At 45.2% G+C, this 21,334-nt stretch overlaps 1 protein-coding gene across 3 annotated transcripts in view; it reads right to left on the reverse strand.

Moving 5' to 3' along the window:
* The window catches only part of LOC144605390 (putative helicase MOV-10), a 75,367-nt gene that overhangs the window by 47,502 nt on the left and 6,531 nt on the right, over window positions 1-21,334 (reverse strand). For all 3 annotated transcript variants that reach the window (XM_078420562.1, XM_078420560.1, XM_078420561.1), the window contains exons 2-6: window positions 15,401-15,500; window positions 9,016-9,161; window positions 7,469-7,707; window positions 4,317-4,557; window positions 803-943 (exon numbers count right to left, since the gene is read on the reverse strand). In XM_078420562.1, coding sequence (XP_078276688.1) covers window positions 803-943; window positions 4,317-4,557; window positions 7,469-7,707; window positions 9,016-9,161; window positions 15,401-15,412 — 779 coding nt within the window. In that variant the 5' untranslated portion in view covers window positions 15,413-15,500. The remainder of the gene's footprint in view (window positions 1-802; window positions 944-4,316; window positions 4,558-7,468; window positions 7,708-9,015; window positions 9,162-15,400; window positions 15,501-21,334) is intronic.

Raw genomic sequence — 21,334 nt, forward strand, 5'->3', positions numbered from 1 at the left:
TCGAGATGCTGTATGCTGCCTGACCTGCTGAGTTACTCCAGCACTTGGGAGTCCTTTCTAGCTCTCTTGACCCACCTTTGTTTCTTTATCTTTTCCTTTTGGCATCTCCCTGTACCTGGATCCACTAGTGATTAAGTACAGGTCCACCGTCGATTTTCCAGCAACAGGTGGTCCAGCACCTCCTTTAACCCAGACAAAATTACAGGAGCGCACTAGAAATTTCCCCCCCCCCACCAAAATGTGGCGCCTGGGGCCAGCGTGCCAGATCTCAACCTCAATCGGGACTTCCGCGTTGATCGCCAGTTTGAATTTGCCCCCTGTAGCCCAGCCAGAGCTGGCAGATCCATTCCCATAGCCGACTTTGCGGGCTGATATCTCAACTCCTCGGTACCGTTGGACTCCTCCGAGACCTTGACCTCCGTTGGTCTGGCAAAAGAAAGGCTCTGGAACCAAGCGTGCGGGAGAAATCGGTGGTGGACCAGTAATTGAATTAATCCAACCTCCTACCCCAACATGAGCAGCTCCTCCAATCAGCCCCAACATCTTTACTCACTTGAAATATTTAACACTGTACTGTTTCCAGTTCTATCGAAATGCCTGGCATCCATAATCTTAATTATTTGTGCTGATGCTGCCTGGCATGTCAAGTTTATTGTTAAAGTAGTTCCTGTTTCAACTTTCTATTTCTAACGTCTAACTAGCCATTAATAATTATTTTCCAGACAAGGATACAAAATATATTTTTTAAATATAATCGCAAACCTGCAATCTGTTCAACTTGAAATTTATCAGTGGTACTTACTTAATCCTTTGTATCTCAGACTGCACATCAGGATTGAGATTAGGGTCATCCTTCAGTCCACTCTTCACAGCTTTGTGAAAGCTTTTAGAGTATTTGTACAAGCCAAGAGGGATTTCTCTTTCCAACTGGTTGTTGACAAAACTGCAAAGATTTTAAAGTAGGTACAAAATCAACAAATGGACAGTGAGATGATCAGAACTCACAAATATCTTGAACAATGTATCCTGGTAAAAGGACAGACAGGATAGATCAGCAAGAGGGGACAGTTGAAAAATAATGAGGGCTGCTCTTTCTCTGATCCTGTGCTCCTGGAACTGTTCTGTGGGTAATTTGTATCTGTGGGGCCACCGTAACCACAGTACTACAAGCACTTATTATTTTGCAAAACTCACTAGAGAACATCTGGAGAACATAGATGGGTGATTTTTGGGTTGGGACCCATCTTCAGACCGATTGTGTGTGTGGGGGGAGGGGAGGGGGGGGGGGGGGGGGAGAGAGAGAGAAAGTTGGAAGAGAGGTGGGGCCAGGACAATGCCTGACAAGTGATAGGTGGATAGAGTCATGGAGTGATACAGTGTGGAAACAGGCCCTTCGGCCCAACTCGCCCACATCGGCCAACAATGTTCCAGCTACACTAGTCCAACCTGCCTGCGCTTGGTCCATAACCCTGTCCTCTCCATGTCTAATTGTTTCTGAAACGATGGGATAGTCCCAGCCTCAACTACCTCCTCTGGCAGCTTGTTCCATACACCCACCACCCTTTGTGTGACAATGTTACCCCTCAGATTCCTATTAAATCTTTTCCCCTTCACCTTGAACCTATGTCTCCTGGTCCTCAATTCCCCTACTCTGGGCAAAAGACTCTGTGCATTTACCCAATCTATTCTTCTCATGATTTTGTACACCTCTATAAGATCTCCCCTCATCCTCCTGCACTCCATGGAATAGAGTCCCAGCCTACTCAACCTCTCCCTATAGCTCACATCCTCTAGTCCTGGCAACATCCTCTTAAATCTTTTCTGAACCCTTTCAAGCATGACAATATTTTTCCAATAACATGGTGCCCAGAACTGAACACGATATTCTAAATGTGGTCTCACCAACTTTTAAAACATCTTCAACATGACCTCCCAACTTCTATACTCAATACTCTGACTGATGAAAACCAAAGTGCCAAAAGCCTTTTTGACCACCTTATCTACCTGCGACTCGACCTTCAAGGAACCATGCAACTGTACTCCGAGATCCCTCTGCTCAACAACACTACCCAGAGGCCTACCATTCACTGTGTAGGTCCTGCCCTTGTTTGACGTCCCAAAATGCAACACCTCACACTTCTCTGTATTAAATCCCATCAACCATTCCTCCACCCACCTGGCCAAACGATCCAGATCCTGCTGCAATTTTTCACAACCATCTTTACTATCTGCAAAACAACTAACTTTCGTATCATCAGCAAACTTGCTAATCTTGCCCTGTGTGTTCTCATCCAAATCATTGATGTAGATGACAAACATTAATGGGCCCAGCACCCAACCCTGAGGTACACCACTAGTTACAGGCCTCCAGTCCGAGAAGCAACCTTCCACTATCACCCTCTGCTTCCTTCCATGGAGCCAATTTGCTATCCAATTCAGCTATCTCTCCTTGGATCTCATGCGATCTAACCTTCCAGAGCAACCTACCATGTGGAACATTGTCGAATGCCTTACTGAAGTCTATGTACACGACATCTACAGCTCTGCCCTCATCAACCTTTTTGGTCATGTCTTAAAAAAAATCAGATTTGTGAATCACGACCTCCCACGTACAAAACCATGCTGACTCGCTAATCAGCCCTTGCCCATCCAAATGCCTGTGTAACCTATCCCTCAGAATACTCTCCAGTAACTTACCAACTACAGATGTTAAGCTCACCGGCCTATAGTTCCCAGTATTTTCCCTGTAGCCCTTCTTGAAAAGAGGTAAAAAATTGGCCACGTTCCAGTCTTCCGGCATCTCTCCTGTATTTAAGGACGACTGGTAAATTTCAACCAGGGCTCCCGCAATTTCCTCTCTAGTTTCTTGCAATGTCCTCGGATATATCTGATCAGCCCCTGGAGATTTATCTACCTTCATACACGACAATACCTTCAGTACTGCTTTGACGGTAACCCTGACTGGTCTCGACACTTCCAGTGACTGCTCCAATTTCCTCCGTCCTACTGTCTTTCTCCTCAGTAAATACACTTGCTCTCTAGTTTCCCTTTTCCCCCTTATGTATTTATAAAATCTTTTGGGATTGTCCTTCATGCTACCTGCCAGAGCTATATCCTGGCCCCTTTTTGCCCTTCTGATTTCCTTTTTTAGTATACTTCTTAGTTCCCAAAACTCCTTCAGGGATGCACTTGATCCCAGCTGCGTATACCTGTCCCATGCATCCTTCTTGTTTTTGACTAACGTCTCAATTTCCCTCGTCAGCCAAGCTTCCTTAAGTTTGCCTGCTTTGCCCTTCACTCTAACGGGGACGTACACATCCTGAGCTTTCTTCAGTACACTTTTAAAAACATCCCACTCGGCCGATGTTCCTGTCCCCTCAACTTGAGCGAGACCTTCTCTCATACCCTCAAAGCCTTACCGCAGTTGAGCATTTTATCTGAGGGGGGGGGGTATTTGAAGGGTCCCAACCTGAAAAATCACATATCCATGTTTTCCAGCGATGCTGCCTGGCTTGTTGACCTACTCCAGAAGTGTAATTTTATTTGTAAACCAGCATCTGCAGTCCCTTGTTTCACCAGATTAAGACCGCTGGTTATGATCCAGACTTCTTGTAGAAGTATACAGGAAATTGGTCTTCAATCCCAGGAGCTTTGGCAAGCTTCGTGCCAAAGCATTTGGGCAATGACCTGGAATTACTGGAGGCCAGGTCTGAATGAAACATTACAAGTGATTTGCCTCCACTGATGTACTTATTCATTTTTCTTTTTCTTAAATGAAAAGAACAACTTCTCCCCTCAAGTCTTGATATTGAAACAGTCATCCAACTTCACCACCCCTCATTTCATCTTCGCCCTACCAATTTAACACTGTCATACATCCGTTTACCTGGTGCCCCCCTCAAGCATAACGCTGTTCATGACAGAAGAAAGTGCATAAAACAAAGTGACCACAACATTTCCCATGCTGTTTCAAGACCATGAATAGCACCATATAAAAATTCAAATTCCTTCCACTCTACCACCTTTCACAGCTGCAAAATGTTTAGGGAAAATAAATGCAAGAATATAATTTCATTGATTTAAATTGTTCAATTTATATTACAGTTCTAATGTCGAATCTCAAGCGCAACAAACCAGAAAAAAAAGATAGTGGGAGCGATGACTGAAGCAATCAAAGCTTAATAGGCATCTTCAAAGGAGGGGAGCACAGACAGCAGCCATTGTGACTAACAGGAGACAGCGGCCACGAGAGGCGAGATATAGAAGAATGCAGGAGAGTAATGACTGCAAGATCACAGAAGAAAAGTGGGCCCCACCAGTCCGGCTTTTCTCCTTCTTCAATAATCTCTTCGGTCGGACGCAGGGTGCAAAGCTGGCACGCCTTGTAGGGAGCGGTGGGCTTCAATTCTTCGATCAGCGTGCTTTGTGTCCTTGCCGAGAAGAAGCGAATGATGTGAAAAGTTTGTAAGCTCTCATCTTGGAACTGAAAGACCAGTGTTACCGGGAAAAAGCCACGATGAGCCATCGAGCAAATGACTTCAATTTTATAGGTTGCTCCTGCATGAGGAAAGAAGTTACTGTTGTAGCCATAGCCATTTCCTTCATGTTTAATACTTAACTGGATGTGACAAACTGCACCGAGTAGCCCAACATACGACTCCTCAACCAGGGGAAACATCTTCCTGCAACCAACCCTGGGCAATTTAATGTTTCCATGAGAACACCTCATCCTATAAACCCTCGAGAAATTCAATCCTCGCTCATCCTTCAACCTAGAACTGGTCTCATCAACCTCCCTCCATGCTTTCTTCAAAAAGAGATCCAAACTGTAAACACAAAATGGACCCTTTTCATTTCTTCTTGCGTCTGCACATTCATCTTCATCGAGATGTCCAAGTAAACCAAGGCTCCTTTGCACATCAACTCTTGTCAACCTCTCAACGTTTACCAATTATTCCACTTTTATTACATGCTCTAAAACAAATAACTTCGCAAACTTTCTCCTTATTTTCCATGTACCATAATCTCACCGTGCACGGCTCATTCATACCCCTGCTGCCCCACCTCGTCTACTCTGATAAGCAAACTTAGAAATTGTCTTAGTTCCCCTCAGCTAAATTGCCACTAATGGAAAAACAGGGGCCTGAGGAAAGCGAGGGGTGAAAGGTGACTCAGATACTCTACTTTGATGACAAATAATGACAACAACCAGATCTCTGGTGCTATGAGCCAGCAGCTCTACTGCGCCTCGCAGTCCATTAGCTTCTTACGCTGGGTGCAAACTATTGCACGCCTCCTGTGGGACACATGGGGGGGGGGGGGGGGGAGGTATTGCAATACAGTAAAGCCTTTACCGTCAAATAATTACCTTTGAAATGCCAAGGTAAGCCTGGACTAAATGAGCAGTTTGAGATAGAGGAAGACCCGATTGTGCTCTACATGGGCCAACTAGTCACATGGCTAACAGGCTATCCCCAATACCCAACCGTTTGTGCCCTTTGGATTCAAAGGAGCAGGAATGAGTCAAAGAGTCAAATAATACGTTCAAAGAGTAGATTTAATGGGGATGAAAACCAAATTCAGGGGAGGCCAATATTCAATATCCACAAATCTACTTAGAGGATAAACTGTTGGGATTTTAAAAGTGAGTCGGGAGAGAATGCCCCTCCATATGTTTCTCCACAGCCCCAAAGTAGGATTGAAGTGGCATGTGTTGCAAGTGAAATACAAGTGCGCCCCGGCTTACAAAGTGTTGACTTGCGATAGTTCGACTTTGCGATGGTGCAAACGGCAGCGACCCGCTGCTCGCTTCCGGCCACGTGATCGCGTGTATTACAACGCATTCCGGCCACGTGATCGCGTGTATTACAACGCATTTCGACCTACAATACTTTGTTTGCGATGGCTTTCTCGGAACGGAACAACATCGGAAACGGAGGAGCACCTGTACAGCAAAATGATCACTTTGGCTTGCCCGCGATCATCCAGCTTAGACTTGTTTGGCCCCATTAAATGCCAAAATGAAGCTTGTTTGTGGGCTGGGGTTTATATGGACGAGATTGATGCAGGGTAGGAGTGCAAACATGCTCTCAAACGGAAAACACGATTAAAGACGAAGACTGAAATAACGAAAGATGGGAAGTCATTCGGTGCAGAGCTCGAGGGCAGAAAGTGCCAGAGAGAAAAGGGTACAGACCAACACATAATTGTTTCTCATCAACAAGGCAAGCCGAGTAATGAAAGCATAGTCAGGAGAGCAAGGTTATCAATGGAATTCCTGGAATAAGATCATTAATGCCACAAGGTTTGGCTATAACCAAATGGACATTCCAAGGGGAAAGATGGAAAAGATGGCTGCTTTACTTAAAATCCACATGGGAAGAACTGTGACCATTTGGATCACAAGCCAAATAAAAGGAATTAGTCCCAAATAATGGGAAAGCCAACAGGTACGAGGGAGACATTGGCATTACTATTCATGTTTTTTGGAATATAAAGGAAGGCAGGCTGCAAACTAATGGGGCAACTGTACCACAGTGAAAAGATGGATTGTTGAAAGATCAGAAAGAGTGGTTAAGAGGGGAGAAATTAGGCAGCGCAACTATTGTAAATAATGGCTGACGAGAAAAGGATGGGAGAGAGAGGAAGGGAAATTAATGCAGCTGAAGGTAGACACAAAATGCTGGAGTAACTCAGTGGGTCAGGCAGCATCTCAGGAGAGAAGGAATGGGTGACGTTTCGGGTCGAGACCCTTCTTCAGACTGATGTCAGGGGAGGGGGTGGGTGGTGGGTCCCATCTCTCCAGAGCTGCTGCCTGACCCGCTGAGTTACTCCAGCATTTTGTGTCTACCTTCGATTTTAACCAGCATCTGCAGTTTTTTCCCCCCCGACACATTAAAACAGCCACAATGCATTTATAAATGGGCTTGAGCATTAGAGTTGCATCGATCCTGTTGTGTGGCAATTATGTGAACATGCAGAGCCTGCAGGTAATATTGAGGGTCTTGCCATTAGTGATCTAAATGAAGAATTCCATTCCCATATCCAAGGTAAACAATGGGGTGGGCAAGGGTTTTACCCAAGTACACGAACAACACAGCATAGTGACAATCTGTATTCCAGAGTAGGGGAAGGCATGTGATGCATTTGAAGATCAATAGCGTCTATCCGAAGTGCAGAGTATGAGAATAAATTTACATCCGAGCCTCCTTCTCCTTTATCTATCTATCCCTTTTCCACGTTATTTACTTACCTGGATTCAGTTTATCCCAAAATGTGTGCTTCCCCATTCTCACCACATCCTCAGTCTAGAAGGTACACTTGAATAACAAGACACCAAACTCTTCCCACAAGAGCTGCCCACAACTCTTATTCAAGGGAAGATCAATTAATAAGAACACAGTATATCCCAAGAATGAATAGAAAACAGTGTGGGAATGGCCTCAGGGAAGAGACGTGTGCATCTCACCTGCATCCAGCTGCAAGGGTTGGGAATTAGTCACCTTCTTCTCATCTTTCAAGGTGAAGACGTGGAACCGGCGAAGCATCTCACATCGTACAAACGTCACTGCATCGGTCCCCTCGTTCATCACCTCGATCTTGACAGTTGTCGTCATATTGCAGCTGACGTGCACTGGGATCTTCCCCCCATCAGTGTCAAATTCTGACTTTACCGTTATGCCATGTTTATTCTGGATCAACTCATTCCTAAAAAATACAACCACAGTTCACATACCCACAACTGATTATTAAATGCTAGAAACTCAGACATCTGGGCCCTCAATGCACCCCCCCCCCCCCCCCCACCTCAACCTCCTCCCCACCCCCAGCTTCTGTTTAACAGCAGCGTTCAAGTTCAACACTGCTGCAAGATGGGCTCCTGGCTTCCATCAGAATGGGGCATGTGGTGCATCATGACCAGAGTGTATTAGGTGCAGTCCACAGCTCTGGAGAAACTCCTCACACCTAACAGAGATTGTAATCATTCAAATCAAACTTAATGAAATCAAAACTATCTATGGAAATGTCGTCATCCAGTGATTATTCCGTCTATGGGACAGGCTCCACAAGATGAAGGAAGCCGAGTTAATCAACGAGATTGATTTCTTTCTGATAATCATTTGGGATTTGGGAAGAATATTTAGTTTCAAACCAGATTTACCAACTGCACCATGATGCATGAGGAAGAGGTGACTGGGTCCATGTTCCCCAAACCTCTCCATCAGTCTCATTACACCTCACCTCTTGATCAATTGTAGAATAACTGATAGAGAACAATTAGTCTAATCAATCACAACTCTGCGATGTGACTATCAGGAGCTGGTTGGAGTGGCAAATGACAAGCTACACATTGCTTCATCCCACCATTGCCACTGCTCTCCCAGGTTGTGTCTACGGTCCGAATCATTTTAGCTCATCAAGCCTCAGAGTTTTTGTTCCTTTGGGCACGTACTCCCTTCCCTGTCCCATGATGGCCAAGAGTCTCCAACATGGATGCAAGTGGATGAGAGTAGAGGAGAGGCGAGGACTGGGACTGCCCACAACATGTGATAAACAAAAGACTGGAAATCTAGAAGAAAAACAGAAATAGCTGGACATATTTGGTAGAAGAGCCAGCCCACGAGCGTGCACAATTGTCATCCTGCTGCAGAATGTTCAGACAAGGATCAAGACTCCATGGTTCAACAGCAACACTAAGCTCAGAGGTGCAGGAAGTCAGTGTATAATTGCTAAAGAACCACTGACAAAGAGTCTCCAACCCAAAACATTGACTTGTTTCTTTTCCCACAGATGCGGCTCGACTTGTCTGAGGCTCCCCAGCATTTTCTGCTTTTGCTTTAGATTGCCCAAGATATTCTGCCAGCTTATACAGTTTGCCACAGCTCATGTACTTTGGGTCAGGGTAATCGGGGCTGCACCCAAGAGGGTCACAGCACCTTGAATGACCAGGGGGAACAATATCATCAAATAAAACAATTGATGAGACTCCACTGCTTGGAAAGGCCCAAACTTTACCTGCTCTGTTTCAGCTGGCGGATGATGTTTTTGGCACGGCCCCTCTTCCCGGGCTCATGGACAAAGGCGGGAGACTGTGCTGATCCCAGATTGTCGGTGGACTTGGGACGTTGCCAATACTGGTTGACGTACACTACCGTTCTCCTCTAGGAAGGAGGGAACATTTGATGTTAAGCAGTCCTATTGAGGGCAGCAGCAAGCATGACAAATAGACATTGCAGGCACGACACTGCACTGACCTGACCTGACCTGCAGAGACAAGATTCCCGTAAAGGAAGGAACTGCAGACGCTGAGTTTCTCCAGCATTTTGTGTCTACCTTAGACAAGATTCTCTCCAGATAATACATGGCCCATATTTTGCCTCGTGCTGAACTCCACTCCAGGAGTATGGGAATATTAATTACAACTTTGACAAATGGGACTCCTCCCTTGCTTAGTAACTCAGGAAGCAGAAAGGTGAAGAAGTGAAAGTGGCATTGGAGTTGTTAATGAATATTTTCTCTTTCCTTCCTAACTGTGGCATGGAGGCCATTGTAGGTTTCGAAAACCCAGGGACTTCATTGTTCACAGGCTTACTCAATCACAGGCCCTTGGTCAACTGACTCCATGCCACCGATCAAGCACCCAACGTAATATAATCCCACCTTATTCTCCCCTTTATCAGGCACAACCCTGTGAGCAGACAAAGCTCTGTTCCCAGTTCCTGCAAGCTTGTTAGAAGTGGACCTTCTCAACAAACCCAACAGCCTTTGGATCAGACGCAAAGGGGGAAGCGGAATGGAAGAGGCAGCCTTAGAGTTCCCAATTGTGATCCTGCTGGAACATGTTGGGACAGGATCAAGAGTGAAAACCACAGTCGTGTTGAACAACACCAAGCTCGGAGGTACACAAAGTCACTGAACATCTGCCAAAGCACCCATGTCCACATGCCTACAGAGAAAGCACATGGGCAAGATGTGGCAGCCTCGAGATTGAGTCCAGGCACACCCAAAGTATGAGAGAACAATGATGAATCACAAGAATAATTAAACATGGTGCCTTATAACCTCATTACCTGTAAGGATGCCTTTTGAAATGCTCCATACAATTTGGACATCTTGTCCATTTCCTCATTGCCTCCAGATTACTCATCACCTTTGCTCAGTCCACACTGGGTTTTGCACAACAAATTCACCATTTTAAAATCATCATGCTCCTTTTCAAAATGCTTGATTGATTCAACATTTTCAGAGATTGGCATTCCATAAATGCTTAGCGAATGAAACCGCGTGAACACAGATCTTGGCTGCTGAACTCGTGTAACAAGACTAAAATCAAAGGCTGATAATGGAGATAACAGGACATGGCAGAAGTATAATTAAATCACCTCAAAAAAGAAATTAAATTGTCGAATTCCAAAGTTTAAAAAATCCAGGTGGAATCAGAATTTACAATATTTAGTCATCTCAAACACAGTCTGGTATCTTTGCAAATGAAGGGCAACTATCAAGACATGATGGCGCAGCGGTAGCGTTGCTGCCTTACAGTGCTTACAGCATCAGAGATGCGGGTTCGCTCAACTAGGGGTGCTGTCTGTATGGAGTGTGTACGATCTCCTGGTGACCACATGCGTTTTCTCCGAGATCTCGGGTTTCTTCCCACACTCCAAAGACGTACAGGTTTGCAGGTTAATTGGCATGTGTAAAAGTAAATGGTCCCTAGTGCGTATGATTGTGTTAATGTGCGGGGATCGCTGGTGGGGGCGGACTCGGTGGGCCGAAGAGCCTGTTTCCGCACTGTATCACTAAACGAAACTATTTGTGCTACAAGTTACTGGCCTCCCTAAAACTTAAATGGAAAACAGACCAGCAACCTTGAAATAAAGTGGGAGTGAGTTGCTTGTGTTACATGGAAACAAAAAGGGCAACACAAATCAAAAACAACATCCAGCTGTCTAGGCTACTCAGGAGCCAAGATTCAGATTCCAGTTTATCATTTCTGGAGGACACTTAGCTAATGCACATTATTTCCCACCCAAGGACAAGCCAGCAACCACCAGCAAGAAAGATTCCCTTTGACAATTCAATCCATTGTTTAGGCCCACCGAGTCCGCACCGACAAGCGATCCCCGCACATTAACACTATCCTACACAAACAAGGACAATTTACATTTATACAAACCCAATTAACCTACAAATCTGTACATCTTTGGAGTGTGGGAGGAAACCGAAGATCTCAGAGAAACTCCGTGATCTCAGGTCACGGGGAGAACGGACAAACTCCATACAGACAGCACCCGTAGTCAGGATCGAACCCGGGCCTCCAGCACTGCAAGGCAGCAACTCTACCGCTGCGCCACCATGCCACCCCAATCTCTGGCAGCAGATTCTCTGGTCATCATATTTGGAGGGGTGGGGTACCAGTTAACCATTGTTCAAATGGACAAGCTAACCAGATATACGTCTTAACTGCAAGGCAGGAGAATGAGGTTGAGAGGGAAAGATAGATTAGCCATGAATGAATGGCAGAGTTGACTTGTTGGGCCGAATGGGTTAATTCTGCTCCTTTATTCTCAAAATCCAGCATCTTCCAGGAGCTTGATTGCTATCCATCCTCCATGTCAGCATTAACTCCCTTCACCAGTTCACTATGACTCATGATGCACTCAGCAAACCTCTCAAGGCGACTCCCATGCAACTTCCTTAAACACCAACCTCCCTCTGGGATAAAACCAACAGCAGCAAAGGAATGCCTTACCGTGCAGATTCCTTTTGGACGGCAGCATTCTACGCGGGCATTTTGTCCATCCCCTCCTCTGCTTCCGGGTTACTCAATGCTTACAGCTCCACATTGCCTTCTGACCCAGCAGAGGCTCCATTTTTTTTAAATAGGAAAATAACTGTGGATGCTGGTACAAATCGAAGGTATCACAAAATGCTGGAGTAACTCAGCGGGTCAGGCAGCATCTCTGGAGAGAGGGAATGGGTGACGTTTCGGGTCGAGACCCTTCTTCAGACTGATGAATACCTATGATACCTCCAATTTTTAATCCTCATTTTCAAACAGTTCAATCATTCATCGCTCCTTATCTATTCCCTCATTTTGCGTTCCCCAATTCTCTTCCTGTGTGGTCCCAATTCCACGTCTCCCACAAATGACTGACCTACCGATGCTAGTCACCTCAAAGCAATGATATTCCCTCCTTAATCATTCCACCTCTTCCAAGATACTTAAAATGGTCCACGCTTCCAATTAACTCCTAACATCTCCTCTGTCTCAGTGCCAAGTTTGCTGTTGGGCGCAGACCTGCCATTACCCCCTTGCATCATTTTATATTAGTGGTAGAAATTCAACTTTTTAAAGAGCAGAGCCAAAAGAGATTATGTTCATTTCTTTCAAAGATGTTCTCAGATGCTGCAGGAATACAGGGCGCTTACAACAAGGATAAATCTGCCTGGAACACGAGGACAGATTCAGAGTACACCTCGCCGTCATTTTTGGAGACACGAGAGCCTGCAGAAGCTGGAATCTTGACAGAAAAAATCCTGCAGGAACTCAGCGGGTTCAGGCAGCATCTGCAGAGGGCAAGTCTCAAGGGTCTCACCCAAAATGTTGTCTGCCCATTTTCATCCAAGTTCCATCTGATGCTGCATGACCAACCGAGTTCCTCCAGCACTATTTTTTGCTCATCATCATTATTATTATTATTATTATTTCCTTAGATGAACCTAGACAATTCCATAACAATGAGCAGCAAATATTCCAAACACAGATTCACATCCTCCGTCACTCCTTCAGCACAAAAGCGATGCCACACACAGATACAGATTAAAGACCAAACTGCCTGAGCAACTCAGCAAGCCAGGCAGCAGTGGGAGTCACTGCCTGAAGCACTGATACGCATTACACTGGCAAACAGGCTGTTACCCATTCCTCAATTACAATATCTTGTCTTGCTTTAGTGCATTTGACAATCTCAGGCACACCAAAGCAATGATATGCCTCTGGCAGCTGGAGTTTCTCCAGCAGTTTCTTTGTTGTTCTTGATTATAACATCTGCAGTCCCTTTAATTTCTCATGAAGATTATATTTTATTAAACCAGATTTTGGGGGGGGGGGGGGGGGGATTCCAAGGTGTGTTTACCAGTGGGATCAACATCTTTTGCTCATTCCTCAATGCTGGTGACGGTGTGATGCCCGCGACACCACCCAGTCTGTGCTGCCTTCAAACAACAGGTCCCTGTTCTCAGAGAACCCCTTGTCTTTCAAGACAGACTCAATGGCCGGATTTAGAATTTGCCCCCACCATCAGGACCAACCAGCTCACAATCACCAGTGAGAAAGCCTAGAGTACAGAGCTTAAGAATTTTAAACAGAACCTGATATCAATAAAACTGGCCTTGGAGACCGATATCATAGAGGACAACTGTTTCATTATCTTCCCCTGGGAAAGGAAAAAACATTCCACACTCCAAAACTATCCTTGCATTCCTAGCGCCAACTCCACAGAACCATAGTTATACAGCAGAGAAAAAGGGCGTTTAGCCCAACTCACCCCTGCTGACCAAGCCCCATATCCTTTCAAATCTTTCCTTCCATGCATCTGTCTAAGAGTCCTTCAAACGTTGCCATTGCACCCGTCTCCACCACTTCCTGCTGTAACTCTGATACCATCAAAATTGGCCTTGCACCAATTTCAGACTTCGACTTTTGGATCAGTCCTTTCCTTTTATGTAACGATTTTAAAACTAAGAATTCTGGTCACTGGCCCCAGAAAGCTCCCCCCGCTAACGCGTGCGTCTGCCACCTGCTCTGCTTTAGTTCCCTAAAGATAGTGCAGTGCACTCACTGTAGGCCCAACGACACACTAATCAAAAAGATGTTCCCTGAACACGAACAAATTCCACCCCATCCAAGCCCTCAGTACTGTAGCTGCCCCATTTGATATTTGGAAAGTTAAAATCCCCCATGGTTACAACCTCATTATTCTTGCAACTGAGATTCCCCGACATATTTTCTCTTCTAAATCCTACTGACCATTGGGAAGGCCGATAGCACAAACCCAGGGCAGTCAGTCTTGCTTCTCAGTTCCACACATAGGGCTCGGAGGAATCCCCAGGAATATCCCAAGTAACACTGTAGGAATTGTAAAGACTCTATCCCCCTACTCCCAATTCCTCCGTCTACGCTGTATCTGAGCCCAAGATGAGGTGTTCCATACTAGGGCATCGGAGATGTCCTCATTCTTTAGGAAACAGGGGTTCTCCTCTTGCATTATAGATGAGGCTCTCACTAGGGTCTCCTCAATATCCCACAGCTCCACTCTTACTCCCCCTATTCGTGCCAAGGATAGAGTCCCCCTTGTCCTCGCCTTCCACCCCATCAGCCGTCGCATACAACAAATTATCCTCCAACATTTCTGCCACCTCCAATGGGATCCCAGTACTGGCCACATCTTCCCATCTCCCCTTTCTGCTTACCGCAGAGACCGTTCCCTCCGTAACTCCCTGGTCCACGCGTCCCTTCCCACCCAAACCACCCCCTCCCCAGGTACTTTCCCCTGCAACCGCAGGAGATGCAACACCTGTCCCTTTACCTCCATCCAAGGACCCAAACAGTCTTTCCAGGTGAGGCAGAGGTTCACCTGCACCTCCTCCAACCTCATCTATTGCATCCACTGCTCTAGATGTCAACTCATCTATATCGGCGAAACCACTCAATCCGTCTTAACCAACCTGATCTCCCAGTGGCTCAGCACTTCAACTCCCCCTCCCATTCCCAATTTGACCTTTCTGTCCTGGGCCTCCATCATTGTCAGAGTGAGGCCCAGCGCAAATTGGAGGAACAGCACCTTATATTTCGCTTGGGCAGCTTAGACCCCAGATAGTCCCTGCTTTCCCTCTCTATCCCCTCCCCCTTCCCAGTTCTCCCACTAGTCTTCCCGTCTCCGACTACATCCTATCTTTGTCCCGCCCCCTCCCTTGACATCAGTCTGAAGGGTCTCGATCCGAAACGTCACCCATTCCTTCTCTCCAGAAATGCTGTCTGACCCGCTGAGTTACTCCAGCATTTTGTATCGACCTTCCAAGTAACATGGTGATATTCACTCAAAAACAACCCTCATTGCTCTCAGCCTCTGCCTCCTGCACGTTTATAGCCCAACAGCGGCAGTTGGTGCAGTATCAACAAGACAAGAAACATCTATTTCTTCTCTCCAGAGATGCTGTCTGACCCACTGAGTTACTCCAGCTTTTTGTGTCTATCATCCATTGTTAATGTCCCTCTGTCCTCCAGGCAATTGGAATGGGAGCAATTATTGTCAGGACAATCTCCAGAGAGCTGGCACCATGGTTTTGACAGGTGGGTGGGCAAGAATGGGAGCAAGTGATAAAAATAGTACCGTACCTGAGAGTTCATGAAAATCTCACCGTTGCTCACTCGGGCTCTGTTCGATCTCTTCAGAGTATAAATCACACTGGAGAAATTCAAACTCAAAACACCATCTCTGGAAAAAGACAAATACAATATCAAACTTAGTTGTTGAGTTGAAGAAGAAGCAGTTGATTAAAATCTAAACTCAGGGGCAAGAGTGAGCCAGGGCACTGGTGGCAGGGAATCCAGAAGATCCAGTGTACACAGTATCAACAGCCTAAGAAGGGTCTCGACCCAAAACATCACCCATTCCTTCTCTCCAGAGATGCTGCCTGGCCTGCTGAGTTACTCCAGCTTTTTATGTCTATCTTAAAATCAAACTGCTCTCCATTCAATTTTCACCCATTCCACTCAGTTGCCAAAAGAAAGGACTGATTATAAACTTGTCATCCCAACCCAGTAACTACTGTCTCAAGTGCAAGCCAAAGTAGCAAGAATCAACATACTTATGCAACCAAGTACAGCATAACTCAATCCTCTCCAACATCCACACACACTTTACAGTGACTGGGGACTGAGCAACGGTTTTGTCTCTAACCCTAATCAAGACCATGCCAGCTCCACGCTTGTCCCACAAATACTCTGAAAGAATCAAGTAGCATGTTTTAACCTTATTCCTGCATGGTCAGACGGCATTTTGGATGAAATGCCTCACCTGAAATTTACTGTCTACTCATTCCTAAGATCCCATCTAAATGGCACTATGCGCTTCAAAAATTGTGGCGGTGTTTCAGCCAGGCTGCAGCCTTTCACCGTCCTGGAACATGGCAACTTCAATAAGCCTGACCGCAGGAGAAGACGGCAGGGGAAGAGAAAATACATTCTGGCCTTCCATCACAGTGAGGAGGTGACTGGAGGAGACTCACTGTGATGGATGTTTCTTTTTTTGTTTTGTGTTGGTTGTGATTGTGTGTGTAATTGCTTATTTTTATTGCTCTATTGCTGGACTGTGAATGTACTTTCATTTCACTGCACATCTTGTATGTGTATGTGACAAATAAACTTGATTTGCTGTAAGGTAGTATTGTCGTTCCAGACACTGCTGCAACTTGCAAGACAGAACAGAGATTTGTTCCCGAGAAACCAACTAACTTTTTCATACATTTAAAAACAAAGAAGATGCCAGTAAATAATGGTATTGTCTTGCGCTTCCTGTTGAAAACAAACCACTGTATCTCTTTAGCTGCCAGACCCTGTCCATTGTAAATAACAGAATTCCCTTATCTCTTTACAAACGAGAACTCCCTGGAAGTCTGAGGAAGGATCCCGATCAAAACATCACCTTTCATTGTTCTCCAGAGACTGCCTGACCAGTTGAGCTACTCCAGCACTGTGCATCCTTCAGTGTAAACGAGCACCACGTTTCCACTTGTGTCTAGTCCCTGGATTGTCACTGAAATGCTGCATCTCTGGGAAGGTGCATCAGGAAGTTGAGGCATTGAGGTGTGATCCCTTTATCTACTGCTTCAGGGAAGCATTAACCAGAGCACGGCATTTTTATTGGCAAAACATTTCTGATGATGAATCCCAACCCCGTCGACCTAACCTCACACAGGTCACCACCGTTTTCAATCAGGCAGGTTAGAAAACATTACGGACAATTCTCTCTCAAATCCAACAGCAGTACACTGGAAGTTTCTCTTTGCTCGTGATATGATACAGTTATGATCCAGCGTACTCAAAGTCATTCAGCAATATTGTTGCCATGTAACCAATTGAAATTATGCTCCGTATCAATAGCACCAGATACCCATTTGATCAGTGTAGATTAGTGTAATGGTGTCACTCATGTCATGTCGAGCCATCCTGAATAAGAATCCACGAGCACCAGGTATTGTTTGCCAGCCAACAATTCAGGGAGTTCGCTAGACACTGGAATTTTCGCCACATCACCAGCAGCCCGGAATATCCCCAGTCTAACGGGCTGGCTGAACGAGCTGTCAAAACAGCTCATGGAACGTTCGTACAGAGCAAAATCGGACCTATTCCTGGATCTGCTTAACTTACGCAACATCTCCCATGACCCCATCTTGGTTTCACCCGCTCAGCGTTCATTGTCAAGGCAAACCCGTGCCACAGTGCCTGTCGCCAATTAGGCTTTAGTCCCACAAGTGCTTCCATCGGAGGTTCAATCCAGGTTGCAACAGAAGCGTGACATTCAGGTTCAAGGGTCAAGAACGTCAAGTGTTTCATTGTCATGTATGGACAACAGAGCAATGAAATTCCTACTTGCTGCTGCTTTACAGGCACATTATTGCAGGAACACAATATACCATAAATTAATAATCAGTAATACTAGGTAACTGGACATAACATACAAAACAGAAGTCCATACTGCAACTAATGCAAAGTCCATGAGGTACATTTGTGGTTAGTATTGTGCATGTTCAAGAGCCTGATGTTTGCTGGGAAGAAGCTATTCTTGAACCAGACAGGCACAGCTTTCAGGCTCCTATATCTTCCCAATGCTAGAAGTGAGATGAAAACCTGGCAAAGATGCTGTGGGTTTTTGATGTTTGCTGCCTTTTTTCAGCAGCACCTCCTGAAGATTTCTTCAGTGGTGGGAAGGTCAGTGCACACGATGGACCAGATAGTCTACTACTTTTTGCAGCCTCCCACATTCCTGGGCATTTAAGTTACCAAACCACACTGTGATGCAACCAGTCAGTATCCTTCCGACTGTAGAGGCTTAGAGTATTCGGCAACATACCAAATCTCCTCAATTCTCTAAGAAAGCTGAAGCACTGAAAAGCTTCCATCAATGTGCTGGGCCCAGGCCAGATCTTCAGAGACATGCACTCAGAGGAACTTGAAGCTGTTGACTCTTCTACCACTGCGCCATTGATGGAAGACAAATTCATGGATCCCCAGCTTTCCCCTCCTCAAGTCAATCAACTCCTTAGTCTTGCTAACATTGAGAGCAAGATTGTTGTCCCAGCATCAGATTATCACTCTCCCTCCTGCAACTCCCCATTACCCATTTTTAATCCAACTGCAGTGGCATCATCTGCAAATGTAAAGGTGGCATTGGAGCAATGTCCAGCCATACACTCAAGGGAATAGAAAGTGTAGAGCATTGGGTTAAGCACAGTTGATCATCTCCAAGTTTGCAGATGACACAAAGCTGGGTGGCAGTGTGAGCTGCGAGGAGGATGCTATGAGGCTGCAGGGTAAGGTTGGGCGAGATGGCAGATGCAGTGTAATGTGGATAAATGCGAGGTTATCCACTTTGGTGGCAAGAACAGGAAGGCAAATAGCTGAATGGTGTCAGATTAGGAAAAGAGGAGGTGCAACCTCAGCACATCAGTCACTGAAAGGAAGCATGCAGGTACAGCAGGCAATGAAGAAAGCCAATGGCATGTTGGCCTTCATTGCTGGAGGATTTGAGTTTAGGAGCAAGGAGGTCCTACTGCAGTTGTACAGGGCCCTGGTGAGACCGCACCTGGACTGGAAAAAAAAATCACATATGGTTATACACATTGTGAGATTTTATTAAAGGGTATTTTTATACATTTTGGTTTCACCATGTAGAAATTACAGCTGTGTTTATACATAGTCCCCCCCCATTTCAGGGCACCATAATGTTTGGGACACATGACTTCACAGGTGTTTGTAATTGCTCAGATCTGTTTAATTGCCTCCTTAAAGCAGGTATAAGAGAGCTCTCAGCACCTAGTCTTTTCATCACCTTTGGAAACTTTTATTGCTGTTTATCAACACGAGGACCAAAGTTGTGCTAATGAAAGTCAAAGAAGTCATTATGAGACCGAGAAACAAGAATAAACTGTTAGAGACATCAGCCAAACCTTAGGCTTACGAAATTCTCTACAATAAAGAAAAATCCCCAAACACCTGTCCAACAGATCAGAATCACTCTTCAGGAGTCAGGTGTGGGTTTGTCAATGACCACTGTCCACAGAAGACTTCATGAACAGAAATACAGAGGCTACACTGCAAGATGCAAACCACTGGTTAGCCACAAAAATAGGATGCCAGGTTACAGTTTGCCAAGAAGTACTTAAAAGAGCAACCACAGTTCTGGAAAAAGGTCTTGTGAACAGTTGAGACAAAGATTAACTTATATCAGAGTGATGGCAAGAGCAAAGTATGGAGGAGAGAAGGAACTGCCCAAGATCCAAAGCATACCACCTCATCTGTGAAACATACTGCTAAAGCAACAAAGGAGTTTTTCAAAGCTAAAGAATGGCCAATTCTTGAGTGGCAAGTTAATCACCTGATCTGACCCCAATTGAGCATGCCTTTTAAATGCTGAAGAGAAAACTGAAGGGGACTAGACCCCAAAAGAAGCATAAGCTAAAGATGTCTGCAATACAGGCCTGGCAGAGCATCACCACAGAAGACAAAACTGGTGATGTCCATGAATCACAGACTTCCAGCAGCCATTGCATGCAAAGGACACGCAACAAAATACTAAACATGACTACTTTCATTTACATGATATTGCTGTGTCCCAAACATTATGGTGCCCTGAAATGGGGGGGACTATGTATAAACACTGCTGTAATTTCTACATGGTGAAACCAAAATGTATAAAAATGGCCTTTATTAAAATTTGACAATGTGCACTTTAACCACGTGATTTTTTCTATTAAAAATCTCAAATTGTGGAGTAGAGAGGCAAATAAATAAATTATGGATCTTTGTCCCAAACATTATGGAGGGCACTGTAAATACTAACTAAGAATTTAAATTTTAAATTAAGCAGTTTTCAAATTAACTCGACTCTTGAACAAAAGCAAAACTCAACAGCACATTCGGATATAAATAAACATGCAAATTAACATAATGCAATTTTGTATTTAACAAGGAAGAGATAATGGGTGGATAGGCTGTAAATACTAGTAGGCCGTGTATAGTTGGAAAGGCTTTGTAGCAAACATACAAAACATGTTAAAAAGAGAAAATTATGCACTATAAAGACATTAATATCACCAAGTCCTGTCTCAAACCAAATGGTCACCTGCCCACGACTAATAGACAATAGGTGCAGGAGTATGCCATTCAGCCCTTCGAGCCAGCACCGCCATTCAATGCGATCATGGCTGATCACTCTCAATCAGTACTCCGTTCCTGCCTTCTCCCCATACCCCCTCACTCCGCTATCCTTAAGAGCTCTATCCAGCTCTCTCTTGAAAGCATCCAACGAACTGGCCTCCACTGCCTTCTGAGGCAGAGAATTCCACACCTTCACCACTCTCTGACTGAAAAAGTTCTTCCTCATCTCCGTTTTAAATGGCCTACCCCTTATTCTTAAACTGTGGCCCCTTGTTCTGGACTCCCCCAACATTGGGAACATGTTTCCTGCCTCTAATGTGTCCAATCCCCTAATTATCTTATATGTTTCAATAAGATCCCCCCTCATCCTTCTAAATTCCAGTGTATAGAAGCCCAATCGCTCCAGCCTTTCAACATACGACAGTCCCGCCATTCCGGGAATTAACCTAGTGAACCTACGCTGCACGCCCTCCATAGCAAGAATATCCTTCCTCAAATTTGGAGACCAAAACTGCACACAGTACTCCAGGTGCGGTCTCACCAGGGCCCGGTACAACTGTAGAAGGACCTCTTTGCTCCTATACTCAACTCCTCGTGTTACGAAGGCCAACATTCCATTGGCTTTCTTCACTGCCTGCTGTACCTGCATGCTTCCTTTCATTGACTGATGCACTAGGACACCCAGATCTCGTTGAACTCCCCCTCCTCCTAACTTGACACCATTCAGATAATAATCTGCCTTTCTATTCTTACTTCCAAAGTGAATAACCTCACACTTATCTACATTAAACTGCATCTGCCATGTATCCGCCCACTCACACAACCTATCCAAGTCACCCTGCAGCCTTATTGCATCTTCCTCACAATTCACACTACCCCCCAGCTTAGTAT

This window comes from Rhinoraja longicauda, chromosome 24 (genome assembly GCF_053455715.1).
Source record: "Rhinoraja longicauda isolate Sanriku21f chromosome 24, sRhiLon1.1, whole genome shotgun sequence".
In the NCBI taxonomy this organism is placed as follows: domain Eukaryota; kingdom Metazoa; phylum Chordata; class Chondrichthyes; order Rajiformes; family Arhynchobatidae; genus Rhinoraja; species Rhinoraja longicauda.